The following is a 16,823-nucleotide window of genomic DNA, read 5'->3' on the forward strand; positions in this document are numbered from 1 at the left end:
ATTTCAATTATTTAGTTATTGAGATATAAAATAAGCTTACGATTTAAAATATTACTGCTTTAAGATCGAATCCAAGAATTGTCACATAATTCTGCCCCTCTCTTGAAGTTATCCAAAACTTTAAGTCTGTACTGGTATCGAGATTGTTAGTTCTTCCTGTCATCTTTGTTCTGAAGTAAAGAACAGAAAATATGGCCATTACATTAGACGTACCACTTTTTTAAACTACATACGTCATGATCATTGTATTGTTCATCATTTGTTCAAAAGGTTCTGTAGCTGAACTAACACTTCGGCCATATATACCAGTACTTTCTATCCAACAATTCTACGGTTTTCGAATTACCGTATACATATTAACAAATAAGCTAAAATTTAAAGTATATTCAGCAAATTATTTTGTAACTGTTATTGCTTTTCGTACGTATTATATGTGTGCCACTGTTTTTCGTGCAATGACAATCAGTAATACTGTTTAATTTAACTTATTTTATTTAATTCTTTTAATTAAAGGAAAGCATTATGGATATGTTTTGAATTCAAAACAAAAAATATCATCCGATTTCTTCTGACGAATAATCATCCATTAATTGAAATTATATTTCTTCAGAAAAATTAAGGAATAAAGTATTGAATGCTAAAAAAGAATTTTATCGAAAGTTCAGCAACATTTAATTCAATCATAAAAAGAAAGTTTTGTAAGATAATTTTTGAAGATGTTATGCCGTTGACTTTTCTTTCACATAAAAGAAGAAATGTCTCAGTAATAAAAATTCTAATATCTATTCGGAAATTAACATGTAATGAATACGAATCAAATCGTTTGATTTTTAAGCTTTTCCCCGAAAAACGTCTTCATTGATTTTTTCCCCCTTCGGATGAAATTTGAGCATTTATGCCCAAACAAAAAATGCAAACTTGGCTTGTCTAAAGCGGCATAAAATGTGCTAGGATCTATTTAGATTATTTTCTGTATTTGGGATGTCAAACAAATAATTTTAAGTTCTTTATAAAAGACTAGCTAGTTCAGATAAAATTTTAGGAATAGTTTTAAATAGTTTTAAACAGTTCAATCACCTGAATTCTTTTATTTTTTCCGCAACACAAAAGTTAGTTTGAGAATTTTAGGCTTCTACAGTGCACTGCAAAAACGTTTATTAAATACCAGGTCATAAAAAATGTAAAGAATAAAGATTATAGTATTACGAATGAAGGCATGCGGAAAGTTATAGGATTGCGATGCAAAGACCTTGCCATTGTGATGCGAAGAACTAAGTTTCCAAACATCATCTTTAACTACCAATATTTAAGCTGAAGAGATTAGCTGTTGGAAGCAGCAGTGTCAGCGAAAGGCTTTGCTTAGCAGGACTTCGTATGCTTGGCTTTCCTTTTGGTTCATGTATATTGACTTCTGCTTAGCTTTTACAAAAGCTATAATTAATGTTCTCTGCGGTGGACCGACAAATGCTTAAATGACTGCATGGCCCTGATTGCCATGCATCTATTTGGCAGTTGGTTGATTAACTAGTAGAGTCCAGCGAATGAACCTTTGTCTGTATACTGGAGTAGCAGGAAACTACACAGGAGAAGGGTTCACGTACCCTTTATTAACTGTTTAAAATGTACAATGCGTCAACTCGACGCTAACAAACTTCGCTTCTACTTGAGCGGTAACTGAAAGTCAGATAATTGAAACTAAACGTTGAAATATTAACAAGTGATAAAACTAGCCTACAGGGCTCAGCGAGATCCTGCAACTTAAATCTCCTTTGAAGCTAGTGGCAGCAGATGAATGCAATCATGCCACTTAAATAAGCAAACTGACCTACGGCAGAGACGGCAGCTAGAGCCAAACTCCCTCTTTCTCCTACCGAAAACTCGGCTTTTAACTACTTCCTTCAAAGTAGAAAATTTGCATTCGTTCACGCGCGCTACAACATATAACTATTCCGGCACTGACAATTGGAGGAATGAAGGCTTGCAGGAAAGGTCTAAACTCTAAATTGATAGTTAAAATAAATATAAATCCCTACAAACTAATTAAGCATACGAAGACTTCTATCTAAGTGAGAACTTTCTAACAGAAATTAACTCATACTTACGTTACCATGAATAAAAACAACCTATGCAATAAACCCTTTCGGGAAAATGTGAAGATCAGTCCGTGTTATACTAGTCATTGTTTCATCTCTTTAAGTATGTTTGACTGTTCTTATTAGAGCTTAGAGGCTAGTTAATCTGAACTTACAGCCCTGATGGATTGATGCTTCTGATTTGTGATGATAAATAAATCAAAAAGATAAAACTATTGCCCTTTTCCTTAGTACTGCTGATTAACTTTCACGACTTTGTCCGGTAACTTCAATTAGTTGCTCATTGATTAGCAATTAGTTAGCTAAAATACAGTTAAGTGTATATGTGTCCTCAATTATCTTATGTATATTTAGCTCAAAGTAAAGAATTAGTAATTTATTAATTTATTTAAACTGAAACTTATCTTTTTCATTTCGCATGTAAAAACGACCCGACGCTCGTTCTTAACATTGCGTTTTTTCCTAACGGTAAAAGTTTGCCCGGTTCTTTTTTAGTTACTTAAGTAACTTACATACATCATTAAAGGAAAGGCTATTCAATATTTAAGTTTTTCATATTTTTTCTTGTTGAAGTCTTCTCTCTAGAATAGACAGTAAACTAACAAAATACTTGAAACTTAATATATTGTTAAATCTCTTTTAACTTTCAGAATAGTCTTAATTTTACTCGATATGATTTTTATTGAAGGAAATTACTTTCATGTTTATATTTTCAGCTAATAAAAATGTTTACATCGGCCGACTTTCACGTATCAATTTCAGAAGCTTCTTCTTTTGATTCAACGAACAAGTACTATATTCTTGACGAATATTTTGGATAGTCAGTTCAGTGCCACTTCTTTTACCATCAGTGTCTACTGAAGATCTGGAAATTACACTTACCTTCAGAACTAAGCCCTTTCCGTAAACTTAAATGATCTCTAACTATATTTAAACAGCTTCCCTAAGTTAAACATTAATAAACCAACGAACTTCATGAACTTTCTGAAATGTCAATAGACTAACGAATTTTAACAGACTTCACAATTTTCAAGGAAGTTTTTCCTCCTACTCTGTAAGTTTCCGACATGAAGCTTCCAGTAATTTATAACATGTTACTAGTCAATATAGACACATTATCCCACGCCGCTGATGTCATATACGAACTTTTTTAATAAGACATGTGGTTTATGTATTAAACTTTCACACGACTGATCGTTGCAGATAATTTTCATCCAACCATCATAATTTTAATTTATTAAGTTTAAAAAGACAGCTAGCCAGAGAATGCCATAAAAGGTTTTATGCAATTTCCTTTTTCCTTTTTTTAAAACTTATTTTTTAATATGTTACTCACTGAATTTATTACACCAATATTTTTATGTCTATTTCAGATCTGAAAAGAAAGTTTATTATCTTGATGCCCGCGAAGTTGCGCCTGGAAAAGCACATAAAGATATGTACGAAGGCAATGCGACATTATCTAAGTTAGGTAAAGAGTCACTTTATTTCTGTAATCATTGTAAAAAAATGTACGCGATATACAATCTATTATTATTTTTCCTTTGTGTTTCGATTTATTTTCTTGTAAGGATATGTACTTTGAAACATTTTATCGTTTTATTTACTTTTGTCGTTTTAATCATTAATCTATTAGTTATTGCATTGTGATGATTTATGTATTGTCATTCTTTTCTTTTATTTTGAGAGATAGGAATTTCACTGTTTTGCAAATCTTTTACAGGAGAAGAAACATAAATAAATTTCGTACATCAGTTCTCAATGAGCAATGGAAAGCAAAACAAAAATCTTGTCTTGCTAAAACGTTATGTTAACACTAGCTTTCTTAGTCTTATTTTCTTAGTCTTATTTAGAAAATATGTTCGGATGAAACATAATTTTTGCTATGCGCTGCTCAAATAGTTGACATGATGTTTGGTAGATGTCAATAATTTATGCACCGAGACCAGAAAAAACATCATACCATGTTGTCAGTTGAGGTGAGGTCTTGTCCTGGTAAAGATTACTTTTCCAATTCTAATCTGGACGGATATCATCAGGGAAGCCCAGTCGGGTGTCATTCAACTTATAATAAGTAAGGCGTACAACTACTGAAAATATTTTTTACTTGTGGGAACGTCTGTTTGAAACTCGGCACTGTATTCAAATATTTTACAGAGTACCAGGACGGAAAGGAATTCATGGACGACCATCGTGATCACAAGAAGAAAACATGACGATTATATTATAGATGTTGGTGAGGAAAATCCTTTTCCCATCATCTTTGAGCTCGTAACAGATATCAAAGTAGCGTTAGATGAATATCAAACATTCTACACTGGTTAACCTACGAAGCGTTGTCTGCTCAATAGATACCAAGAAAACGTATGATAAAAAAATATCTGTGCGTATGAGAATCATCTCTCAGTATCTCTTTCGGTGACATAAATAGGGACTATATCATATCTAGCCACGGTCCCAGCTAGACGGGACTTTTCTGAGGAGCGACATTCTGGTAGCCATTTTTTTAAACGGGAAGAAACAGATCCACTGGAAGCAAAGTCCCGACTAGCTACGGAAACGATGTCCCGGCTACGCGGGATATTTTGAAACTTCGCCAAAAATGTTCCGTCTCCTGCTCTGTCCCGCGTAGAGATCAACCAATCAGACGAAAGTTCTGCGTCTGAAGGATCACGCGATCCCAAATTGAGCGATAATCGATTACTGCTTGGCATTTAAGTCTGTTTAGTAAGTGAAAATGGTAACTAAGCTACTTAGGTTTCGTGGAAATGTGCGGGTTCTGGAAAAATGTCCTCCAGTCCCACGTAGCAAAAGCATATGTGGTCGGGGCTTAATACTCCTGTCCCGAATTTTTGAGCCACCAGTTTTATCCAGCAATTAGCGGATGAATACGGAATGGAGAAATTCATCCTCACCCAGACAGAGTACGCGACGTTTGTTGGCAATAACTGACAAAAGCATATTAATCTTATTTGACGACAACGGATATTTACTACCGGAATGGCTGAAAGAGAATGACCCGATTAGTGTTGCATAATTATGTGGTATCCCAAAGGCACTTCCGAAGGCCATTAAAAATTTATAGTCAGAATATTTGTCATGTGGTACTGTCCTGGTTCACAGTAGTATGAATCATCTTAACCTTATGTAGCTCTCACAAAAAGGATCATTATGCGATATTTAATTTAGGAATTCCTTGATTCCTTGTATATCTTCCATAGTCTGCACCTTTTCCCCAGCTAGTATTTCTTTTCTGAGCCTCTAAAAAGATATTTAAAGGGATTGATTTCATTTCTTCTGCGATCAAGGGACCCGTACTATAGTGGAAGAATAGTTTCAATTTCGGTCCCCCCCCCCTTTTTTTTTTAGTCTATTTTAAAGTAAGGTATACCGAAAGCAATCGAGCGGCCATACCCCTGTCTTTGACAACTCGGTGGTCATGTGTAGACACGGCCATTCAACCAGAAATGGATGTTTGCCATAAGTACGCTAGGCGCCTTGTTGACTGAATTCCACAGGACCGGATGTTTAACACGATAGTGAAGTGACAGATCAAGTCGAATTGTATACAATGTGGTAGAAGATATTAAAAAAATGAGAATATTTCAGAAACATTTGCACACATATATTTATTTAATCACTGTACTTTTACGTTAATTAATTCTGCACTATATCTTGAAAATAGATGTTGAAATTAAACAAATTGTGAATAAAAAACTATTTTTTTTCCGCCAGTATAAAGCTGAATTATGCTATTTCTTCATGAACACCATACAAGCTGCAGTGAATTCCTTTTGATAATTGTCAGTTTCAGTGCGTAATGCTTTTACTTTTTAGATGTGGCTAATTTTATCTCCTTTTCATTTATAGTTGCTTTCTTTTTTGTCTCTTCAACCGTTTTCTGCTTAAAGGATTTCATCATCACTTAGAAGTTGCTTTTTGACTTGGTCAGATACCCACTTCTGTACATCTTTAATAAGCTCATTATTATCAGGATATTTCCACAAATCAATAACCGGGGCGTCATTATCCTCCATTTCGAGTGTTATTGTATTATTGTAGGATTATGTTCAGCTACAGAAGTATCTTCTTTATTTTTTTTTTTCATGTAACTCTGACATTTGGTCATGAAATTCTCCAAGATTTGATAAATGAAGACTTGGGGCCTTTCTCCAGTGGTCCCCATTTAGGTAGCATACTTAACGTTTATATCATTTAGTGCAAATCAGACGTTTCAGTCTTCCCTTTGTAAAGTATTTCTTTGACAGCTTTATGCCTGTAAAGCCTTTTGAAATTTTCTATAACCTCCTATTCCAGAGACTGTGACGACCAGGTAATATTAGGGGTCAAGCACAAAAATTTTGTCTTTCTCCTCTTCAGATTCTAGCTCATCTGGATGAGTTAATACATTATCAAGGACTAATGTCACTTTTATTTCTCATTAAGTGCTTTAAGGTCATTAAGTATTTTTCTTTGGAGGGAGAGAAACTCACTGGTAAACAATTCTTTAAACAAGTAGGCCCTCCATCGACATATTTATAGCTCACTGAAAGGCAAAGGGAAGATTCGCTCATACGCAGTTTCTATATTTTGCTTATAGATTATTGCAGATATTTGGCTTCCTTATTAGAAAAAGGGGAAATTTATAAGTTAGAATGATGCGGTGATACAGCAAAAAAGAAAAGTTATTCTTCCTTTCTTTGACTTGAAAGAAGGGATTGAGGTTTCCGAAGCAATAGCAAATATCTTCATTGGCAGAAGTTTAAAGATCAGTCCCGTTTAATCAGCACTGCACTGATCTGAATGTAAATCCCTTTTTTATCTCTGTCTTCAATATATTTTAAAGTTTTTGCTGCTATTGGATCTGCCGGCAGTTTTTTACCTCACAGGTCTATAAAATGAATTTCATGGCTATTTTCTCAACAATAAAGCAAGCCCTTGCTTATTGAAAGCCCACCTTTATATTCAAACTTTGCATATAGCATAACCTCTTTCATAATTGGGGTTCTTTTCAGAATGCCTCGCCAATGTTCTAACTGAAACCATAAATATAAATCATTAAAAAGCAACTAATTTGTAGGTGTGCTAAGCATACAAAATGTGCTAAAAATGCCTTCTTTGATTCAACATACATATAAAAATGTTGAATGTATTTATTACTCCAAGGCAAGACATTCACTACTCCTTCTTACACTGAACTCTATCCTGTATATGTGTCAAGAGTTTACATTTGTCGGAAATTCTAAGGCTATTTTAATTTGTATTCCTTTGTTACTAATCAGGGTTTTCTTTTTTTAACTTATTTTGACAAAGAAAAATTTTACATCGTTAAATTATAGTAATTAAGTAAGAATAATACTATGTACTAATGCGAAAACACAATAACAACTTTTCCACAATACAGCATCCACTACTATACGAAAGGGAGTATTTAACAAAGAAATGGAGGACAGACACAAAATCATCGTGACTGGTGCAGTATAAACTATTTCCGGAGGTGACTGACCATAAGTGCATTATTCTCATAAATTTTGTCAACTTTTAATGATAGTTGACTGCTAAAATAATTTTTTTTAATCTTCAACTATCATTCCAAAAATCGCATGGTTTAATTGTTTAAAAGCATGTATAATATTTCATGTGTATAGGAATAAATCATGCCTTTCTTCCGCAGGGGGCCTTGCAATTGCCGTTCCCGGAGAGATAGCCGGATACGCTCTCGCTTATAACAGGTTCGGTGTCCTTCCATGGAAAGAACTATTTCAGCCTACCATTCGAATATGCAAAGAAGGTTTCAAAGTAAACAGTTACCTCGCTAAAGCCCTGAAAGAGAATGCACATGACATTAAAAGATTCGAGGTCATTAGGTGAGTAATAAATTAATCTCAATGCATATGGCAAATACAGAAATTTCAATCTAGTTACAGAGTTTTTCAAACCATTTCTATTTATTCCATAATTTCATTGAGAGTGTTTTCCCTTTCCTTTAAAATACACTGCTTCTCCTTTTTATTGTTGTCATTGATTATTATATTTACTTTATTGACACAAAAGCAGAAGAAACAAAAACAGATTTAATGTCATAAGGTTTATTACAAATCCTTTTCAGGAAAGAAAGTAATTAATACACAAGTTTTGCTTTATTGCATATCGAAGCCCCGAGCAAAGAAAAAAAAAAAAAAAAAACTAGACTAACATCTTAACATTTTCTCTAGTCAGTGTTCAAATATTATTTTTCTGTTCCATGTGCTGCTTCAGAGAAAAAAAAAAAAAAAAAAACTTTTCGTCATAGTTAATTTTTTTTTTATTATTATTATTATTTGTAAGATACTTTTTCTTTCCTTACGAAGTGCCTTTGTGATGGAATTTGAAGCAGACCGGTTGCAGTCAAGAAGTCCGGAGTTTGAATTCTGGCGAGGGCACTGTATATTTTTCATGTTTCTGTTTCGACAAACACTGTTAACAGGTTGACTGATGATTATAACGCGAAACGAAATGAAAATATTATTTAGACTGAATAAATTCTGAGTATATTACAAAATAAAAAGTTTAAAACAGATGGTTAATATACCCACAATTAAAAATCACTCTTTGGAAAAGATAATTCTTACTTAAAATGTTTAGTCTATAAAAAAAAAGATGATAATAATAATAAATAAATAAATAAAATTATCCCATTGACCAGAAGAAAATTAATTAATAGCAAAAGCAATGATAATTTGAATATTTTATACATAACATTTTTAAGCAAGAAACAAAAAATAAATTATTTAAATCATTGGATTTTTATAAAATTTACGCTACTTACTCAGGCAAATGTTTTAATAAAACGCCAGCATAACCTAAGTTAATAATAACCTCAATCCGTTAATATTCTCGTTTAAAATCATAATATTTCAATTAATATCTTTCCAGTCAATTTCCAGTCATTTTTCAGCATATTTATATTACAGGAAGTAGTATTAATGAGAATATTATAATTCTGAATAATGCTTATGCAGTTATACCTCAAAATTTCGAATCATGCGGGAAGAGAAAAAAATTAGAGATTAAAAAGCGTTTTTGAGATAATAAGATGTTAATTTCTCATAAATTTTAGAATCGCAATACGAGCAAAATGAACTATGTGCATATAATAATACATTATTAAAGTTATGAAATTTTATGATATGATACATTAATAAAATTATGAAATGTTAGTGTTTAATTTCAATTTTTAATTTTAAAATTAGAATGAATGCTTTATAAGGATTTAAATAAATTTATTTTCAAATGCATGGTAGGAACATTCAGCTTGCTTCAACAAAATTTATTTGCTGATTTATTTGCTTAAGTCTAGTACATTATAAGATTCTAGCTAAATTAATTGCCCTTGGCAACTAGAATATTTGAGAAGTGTGTAGTGATTAATCGCTTACTTCCTAAGGCTATAACAACAAGTCCAAAGAAGAGTTAAATTACCCTTTTATATTTTTACTCACGCGTATTTACAGTTGATCCCTCTCGGGCCTACAGGACGCCTCCACATGGGCTTAGGATAGAAAATAAGAAACTAATCTAATGTTAACTAATTAAAAACTAAACGAAGCTGAACAGAAATAGTTAGCAGAGTTGGCCCCTATTTAAAGCTCAGCGGTGAATACTAAAAAGAACGTAACAATACAGCCGAACATAGTAAGATTTGGCTTAAAGCACCGACGTAGCCAGAAGGCAGAACTCTAGTAAAAACAAGACAGAACTCTACTAAGAACTTCTAAGCCCTTCTACAAAAGTGACCGAGACTTCCCTCTTAAATATTGCTTCTACCTCATTTACATAGAACGCGATCCTAAAAACTCATTTTGACAAGGAATAAAGGGGAAAAAAGAAAATAAGGAAAGGTGTTCAAAATTAAAAATAACTATTAGGAAATTAAAATAACCCCTACAATTTGTTTAAATTTTCTTAACTGAATAATTGATCTGAATAACTTTCTGTGAAACAGTGATCAGGGCGAATAATTTCGGTTCAGCGTGTTTGAGCGCTTTGAAAGGTATCTAGTAAATTAACAACTTCATTTGCTTCTTTCACAGTCATGTTCCAATAACCTTTCTGTAATTCTGCTTCACAATCTTCTTCTGATGGAGATATCTATCACAATTTCGGGATCTATTAAAGTTCCCACATGTTGCAACTGAAGTACCTACTTCAAAGAAACGAAATTTAAGGGTTATAAGAGCGTTGACTTGCAAGGAAAAAAACAGAAACAAGAAACTGCACCTCTTTCTTACTGTTCTGTTTTGAAGTCTAAAGGTGATAGAAAATTCTTCGTCAATCATTACTTTCCATCCGATCATTCTTAACATTGTATGTTTTAAATGCATGCAAAGGAAAGCAGAACCAATCATGCCAGTGTAAAACCCTGGAAATTACCAGTGAACAAATCTTCAGGCCACTTTTTCGGGAAAAAATGGCAGAGATTCGGCTGCTTACTTCTTGCTCTGATGCAGAATTTGGAAAGTCTACTTAAGCAAGAGTTTCAAAGAAAATATTTCGATATAGCAATAGGAAAATAACATTAATTTAATGCTAAACATATAGGGAATATTTTTGGGACATTACAAGGGATATCAAATAAAGAAGTTCGAGGTATCGAGGTCCGACTGTACTTCTACAGATGCACTAAATATCGAAATGAAGATTGATTAATATTGGGAAACAGGAATCCATTTAAATACAAAATTTCATTGACTGTCTAACTGTTTTAACGATGGTAACATTGTACATTATTGCATTATGAAATAGATATTCAGCGAATGCTTTTCCATCAAGTTCAGTCACATCTTTCAAGTCACATCAATATGTTTTTTTCACTCTCAAATATGAAACGCTTGCAGTATATGTATTTCACTTAGAAATAGACATTATTTATTTACTTTACGGAGAAATAAAATGTAGAGAGAACTATCTTTATCAAAGATAAGAATACGAGGTGTGACACACACACACACACAAAAAGAAAAAAAAAAAAAAAGAAAGAAAGAAAGAAAGAAAGAAACTAATTGTGTAGCTTGAAAAAAGAGGGGAGTTGGCAACAACTGTTTTGGTGACGTCATACCAAACACCTCCTCTATCCATGCGGCCAGTTTCGACTTAACTGACCACGTTAGAGTCGGGCGTGGGGAGTACTGCGCCATTGAGTGAACACATGCAACTGCATTCTGCTGGAAAAATGGCTAATGTAAAATCCGAACAGTGAATCAACATTAAGTGTCTTGTGAAACTTAAGAAATCAGCCACGAGAAATCAGAGGAAACATTTCAAATGTCAACCGAGGTTTATGCAGATGAAACTTTGTCTCATGCACGTGTGTTTGAATGGCATAAGCGGTTTTTAGGGGAAAGGGACACTGTGGAAAATGATGAGTGTGCTAGGCGCCTCCTTGGGCGCCCAGCGCGTTCATCATGATTGAATGGGTTCCCAATGGTCAGACTGTTAATCAACACTATTACTTTGAAATACTAAAAAGACTTTGAAAGAATTAGGAAAAAAAGGCTACAGTTGTGGAGCGATGTATGGCTGTTGCACCAGGAAAATGCACCCTCTCACACGGCCCTATCTGTCAAGCAGTTTCTGGCCAGCAAAAACATTTCCGTGATGGGGCATCCTCCTTGTTCAGAATGAGAATAAGAGAATTTGGCTCCGACTTTTTTTTAATTTCCTAAAAGTTAAATCTTGCTTAAAGGAAACCCATTTTACCTCAGTTGAAGAAGTTAGGCAAAAACGGAGAATCTCCGGAAGGGCCTCCCAAAAACCTCGTTCCAGAACTGTTACGAGCAATGCAGCACCGAATGCAGAAATGTGCGAATGTTGAAGGGAACTACTTCGAAGGTGATAATGCCACGAAGAACTGATTCTGTAAGTACAATGATTTATTGGAGCAGTCTCCTTTTTTTTTTTTTTTTTTTTTGTGTGTGTGTGTCACACCTTGTATCTTTCGAGTATGAAAGGCAATGTATGCAGTTATTTACTCAAAATCCTTGAATAAGTATGAACCATAATTTAAGTCAGACGTTAGAGGAAAAGATTTAATGTGAAGAACAGAAGACTTAATAAGGGGTTCTACAATTTTTTTAATTATTATCGCATTGATGCAATGCTTTACGTGTTATAACAGATTACTCTCTGATAATCAGTACAAATTACGGAATGAAAAGCAAAAAGTAAAAAACTACAGCCTAGTTGTTCTGAATGCTCCAATTAGCTGTGAGAGATTAAATTTAAATATCAAATAATGAATATGCTTTGATCAATACAGAATTAATGAATATGTAAAAGAAGATTTCTTTCTTTTTTTAATTTTTTTTTAACATAGTTGGTTGGTTTCACGCCACTTATACTGTTTACTGATGACGCAATCGTAAATGGAATGATTTATCTAAAAGGGATTTTTGATGCATGGGAAGTGTAAAATACCCTGTTTTTCAAAGAAATGCATGGGCTTTACTAACTGAGCATGCATTAGAAATACAGAAAGATATATTGCTTATTCTCAATTTAATCTTTCATGGGTGAGATTATATTTCATTATATGAGACATGAATAGTGTTAAAAAAATATGGAATAAAGAAGAAAATAGTTTTAATCTTAAACTAAAATAAAAGGTTTAAGAAAAATTAAATTCACTGTCAGATTTCAAATTAGTTAAATTCTTAAGACTAATAGTAAAATATAAGTTAGGAGAAAAGGAGTCTCAAAGCTTTTCAAAAGAGTTCAAAAGTTCATCAGTACCTAAAATAATTCTGATATGCCAAAACATTATGTGACAGACCTCACCTAGTATCTTCTTTAGTTATTACTATGAAACAAATTTTCTTATTAACAGTATTAGCTTACAAATAGGCATTTTGTTAAAAGCATCTGAAGAAAAAATACATGGTAAGAAGTTCTTAGTATATCCTATCAGTCTTATATGTAACTATGTAAACTGCCGTTTGCTTTTGGAATTTAACTTCATTTCGCGTACTGATTTATTTTAGCTTTGATAGTTAGATTATAAAAAAGCAACAAGCGTTGTTCGTTTTGAATAATATTTCTTTATAGAATTTGAATAATTTTGAATATTTTTTAATAATTTTTCTTTGAATATAGTACATTCTGAAAGGAAAGGTTTTCTGTTATATGCAAATAATGAAACCCCAAAATGCACTGATGCTGTCCTATTAATCGAACTTGGGAGTAAATAAATAACAATTACTTCATAATTGATTATTTACCCCAAAATTCCAGCAGATAACCATCATGTACTTCGCAGTAATTAAAATATCTAACTATTTTCAAATATTTTACTTCTAGAATATATACAGATTTTTTTTATTCCACATGTCTGTAGAAATATCTTTATAAACAAAAGTACTGGTGAAGTGTTCAATGAGAATGACATAATTAAAAGACCCGATTTGGCAAAGACTTTGGAGATCATAGCTACAGAAAAACAACGAGCGATTTATGGTCCAAGTGAACTCGCCAGCAAATTTCTTGCCGATCTGAAATCAGCAGGTAAGAAAAGCAAGAGATGGTCTGTCTTGTGTGTTACCTAATCTTGTTTATCTTACCTTTATTAATTAAAATTAAATGCTTTGCTGTTGTAATTCAAACTGTTTGAAATACTTATACATGCATATATATATATATAAAAGTCTAAGCAAAAGTCTTATACATTCTGATGATGTGAGCCTTGTTTCAATAAATCATCAATAATTGATTATTATTTATTTATATTACTTTATTCATTTTTAATATAATTTGAAACTTAACTTTCGTTAAAAATTCTTGGCCTTGATTAAATTTATCATGATTTCTTTACACACACTTATTTCTACAAATAATCAGGGTTTAATAATCTACAATTATATTTTACATACATATATAGGGTGAATTTAAATTGTGTTCATAAAATAAAACGGGTGATAGTACCCATCCGGAGAGCAATAATTACCATGGAACATAGGGTCCTCCACTAAGAGAGACAGAAAAGAGTTCTTGTGAAATCGAATGAACGATACCAAAAATTGCTCAATCTTATTTATTGATCACAGAAAAACTCATAGCAAGTGCTCAAAGTGGTGGAAAAGCGTGTTATTGCACAGTTCACACCAGCGAATGAATGACTAAAGCAACCTCTCGAAGATTCGTGATGTTGTGTTAGTTTTGTCGGTGGCAACAACGATTCTCGTTGCGACATCTTCAGCCCAGTATAGAAGTGTCTCGTACACTAAATATTTCATGTGCCCTCCCCCCCCGAAGAAAACGTTCAGTGGGTTGATGTATGGTGAGCGAGGAGGCAAGCCACACTACGTCCAATCCATCGTGCAGGATATTCTGTCTTAGATAATCTATATATATCATAGTTTTCTAATGAAATTTTAAACATCATTCCATTTTACAGATTATTTCGTTTAAATTAGCTACTCCTTTATCCCAATTATTTCTATGGGTTCTATAATCATTGGTCTATGTTTTGTTTTTAATAAGTTCCTCGTAATATTCAGATGCCTCATCCAGCTAATAAAAATGCCTTTACGGTATAAAAAGTCAATGATACGGATCTTTGCTGAATAGATCTAAAACGGCCTTCTTTCTCGACCAGTAATAGACTAACTCTGTCTGTGAAAAAGAGCTTTACTCGAGAAGAAAATTAAACTTATCTTGGAGGGGGGATTCTTTTTTTTTTTCTTTTAACTCAGCATCTTCCATGTTTATAGAACTCGCTTTCTTTTAAAGATGTTTCCATTTCTCTGAATGCTTGTCATTAATATTTATTATAGCTATGAGAGGTAAGCTATTTTAACCTAATAGATTTATTTACATTTCTACATATTTATAATAACCTAACACATTTTTATAAAGTATTCAGTGTGTCGTAAATTACAGAACATACTTTTAATCTCAAATGCTTATCTCTAATGCCTTCATTTTTTTCTCTTTTTTTCTCAGGGAGCATCATTACTGAGGAGGATATGCAAAACTATACGCCAAAAATGAGAAATCCAGTGAAAGTCCATTTGAGGAATAATATGACTTACTACGGTCCTTCTCCACCAGGTAGTGGCGCATTGTTAGCTTTCATGCTACAGGTTCTGTCCGGATACCCGGACATCAATGCTGATGTCACTCGTTCTCGAAATGCGACTTTGCTCACTCTTCACAGAATGATTGAAACTTTCAAGTTTGCGTACGCTCGTCGCATGGACATGGAAGATGATGATTCCAAAGAAATGAAAGAGGTTTGTAAAACTTTTTGTTCTCTGAAGATTCTTGTAACTCTGTGTAATTAAAAATTTTTCGCATATCATCTTGTAAATCAGCAAGATGTTTTGCAGTCAACTCATTCCTGGATCGTAGATGAAGAAAACACATAAAAGTTAGATGTCTGTTGCAGATCAGTGTGTAATAAACAATTACAAATATTGCATATTATTTCAATGATTTTGAGAATATGGTTTTACGAAATGACTAAACGTTTCAAATGGCTTTGTTTCTAAGTTACAAATATAAAGAGACATATACAAGACTTTCATTAGCAATGAAAATCGCTCGACTTCTACACATGTCCTTTATGAGAACTTTCCTTTAATCATACAAGCAGTATCTAGACAGAGCATTCATTCTCAACCTGTTTTACCCCATGCATCTCTATCTTCATTGCTGGAAAATCATTTTCCACCTGTAAAAACTAAAAAAATACATATATATTTACTCAGTTTTAGTTTACATTTTAATGTGCTTTTATAAATTAAACAATAAAAAGTCCAGTAAATGTTAACATAAATACTAAAACTTGAATTAAAGTAGTAGCTTTTATAGTAATAAATTAAAGTCCACTCTCAATAAAAAAAATAAAAGATAGTTTAGCCAAATAAAAGATTGTATAGATAATAAGATAATATATATAGATAATAAGATAATAAGGAAGAATTTCTCGTTAAGAGACAAGTATTTTTGAGTTTTATTTTATTGCGGGAAAAAACAAAATAGGGACTTGGAAGGACGATCACTTTAAATTTTTATATATTCTATTTATTTATTTATTTATTTATTTATTCTGAAATATAATCATATAATTTCCTTATTTTACATTATAATATTGTTACGAAATGTACAGGCGCGGTAAGGTGGCTTCCCCGCAAAGCAGTTTTCGGGTTGCCATAAAATGGCAAAGGAAGGCATGGTTGCCATATTTGGCTAGAAATTGTCGATTTAGCGATATTTGGCGATATGCCATGGACGGATGGAGAACCTTCTGGAACGAATTTGTACCGGTTTAGCCCAGAATGTTCTCGAACACAAGCCGAAAGCTATATAAACCCTGCTGGTCTGCAGTCAATTAGTGTGAGTGCCTCGTCGAGAGGGCGAGTGAGAGTGCCTCGTCTAGAGTGCGAGATAGTCAGTTCGTGCGGAGTCGATCGAGTTGACAGCCGGCAACCGAGTACCGAGTGCATCGGAGAGTCTCTTAGTGTATCGCGGTTAGTGCATCGTCGAGAGAGTGCGTTAAGTTCCGGAAACGACTGAACCGAAGAGTCGGGAGCTGTGCTCTGTGCGTCGTCGAGTGCATCGCAAGTTGTAGTGTGGAGAGTCTCGAGAGTACGTGAGTTCCGAGAACGAACGAGCAGAGTCGGGAGCTGTACTCTAGTGCTTTCCGTGAAGCTGTCTCCACCGTGATAGCCTGATAACCTGGAGGCTGTGTCGCTG

General features: G+C 33.4%; 1 protein-coding gene across 1 annotated transcript in view; it reads left to right on the top strand.

The window, feature by feature from the left end:
- The window catches only part of LOC118192046 (scoloptoxin SSD14-like), a 42,599-nt gene that overhangs the window by 11,132 nt on the left and 14,644 nt on the right, over positions 1 to 16,823 (top strand). The window contains exons 4-7 of the mRNA XM_035362937.2: positions 3,467 to 3,564; positions 7,768 to 7,960; positions 13,465 to 13,631; positions 15,069 to 15,358. Coding sequence (XP_035218828.1) covers positions 3,467 to 3,564; positions 7,768 to 7,960; positions 13,465 to 13,631; positions 15,069 to 15,358 — 748 coding nt within the window. The remainder of the gene's footprint in view (positions 1 to 3,466; positions 3,565 to 7,767; positions 7,961 to 13,464; positions 13,632 to 15,068; positions 15,359 to 16,823) is intronic.

Source organism: Stegodyphus dumicola, chromosome 9 (assembly GCF_044657685.1).
Source record: "Stegodyphus dumicola isolate Sdum_Otavi_A_Nest chromosome 9, ASM4465768v1".
NCBI classification, from domain to species: domain Eukaryota; kingdom Metazoa; phylum Arthropoda; class Arachnida; order Araneae; family Eresidae; genus Stegodyphus; species Stegodyphus dumicola.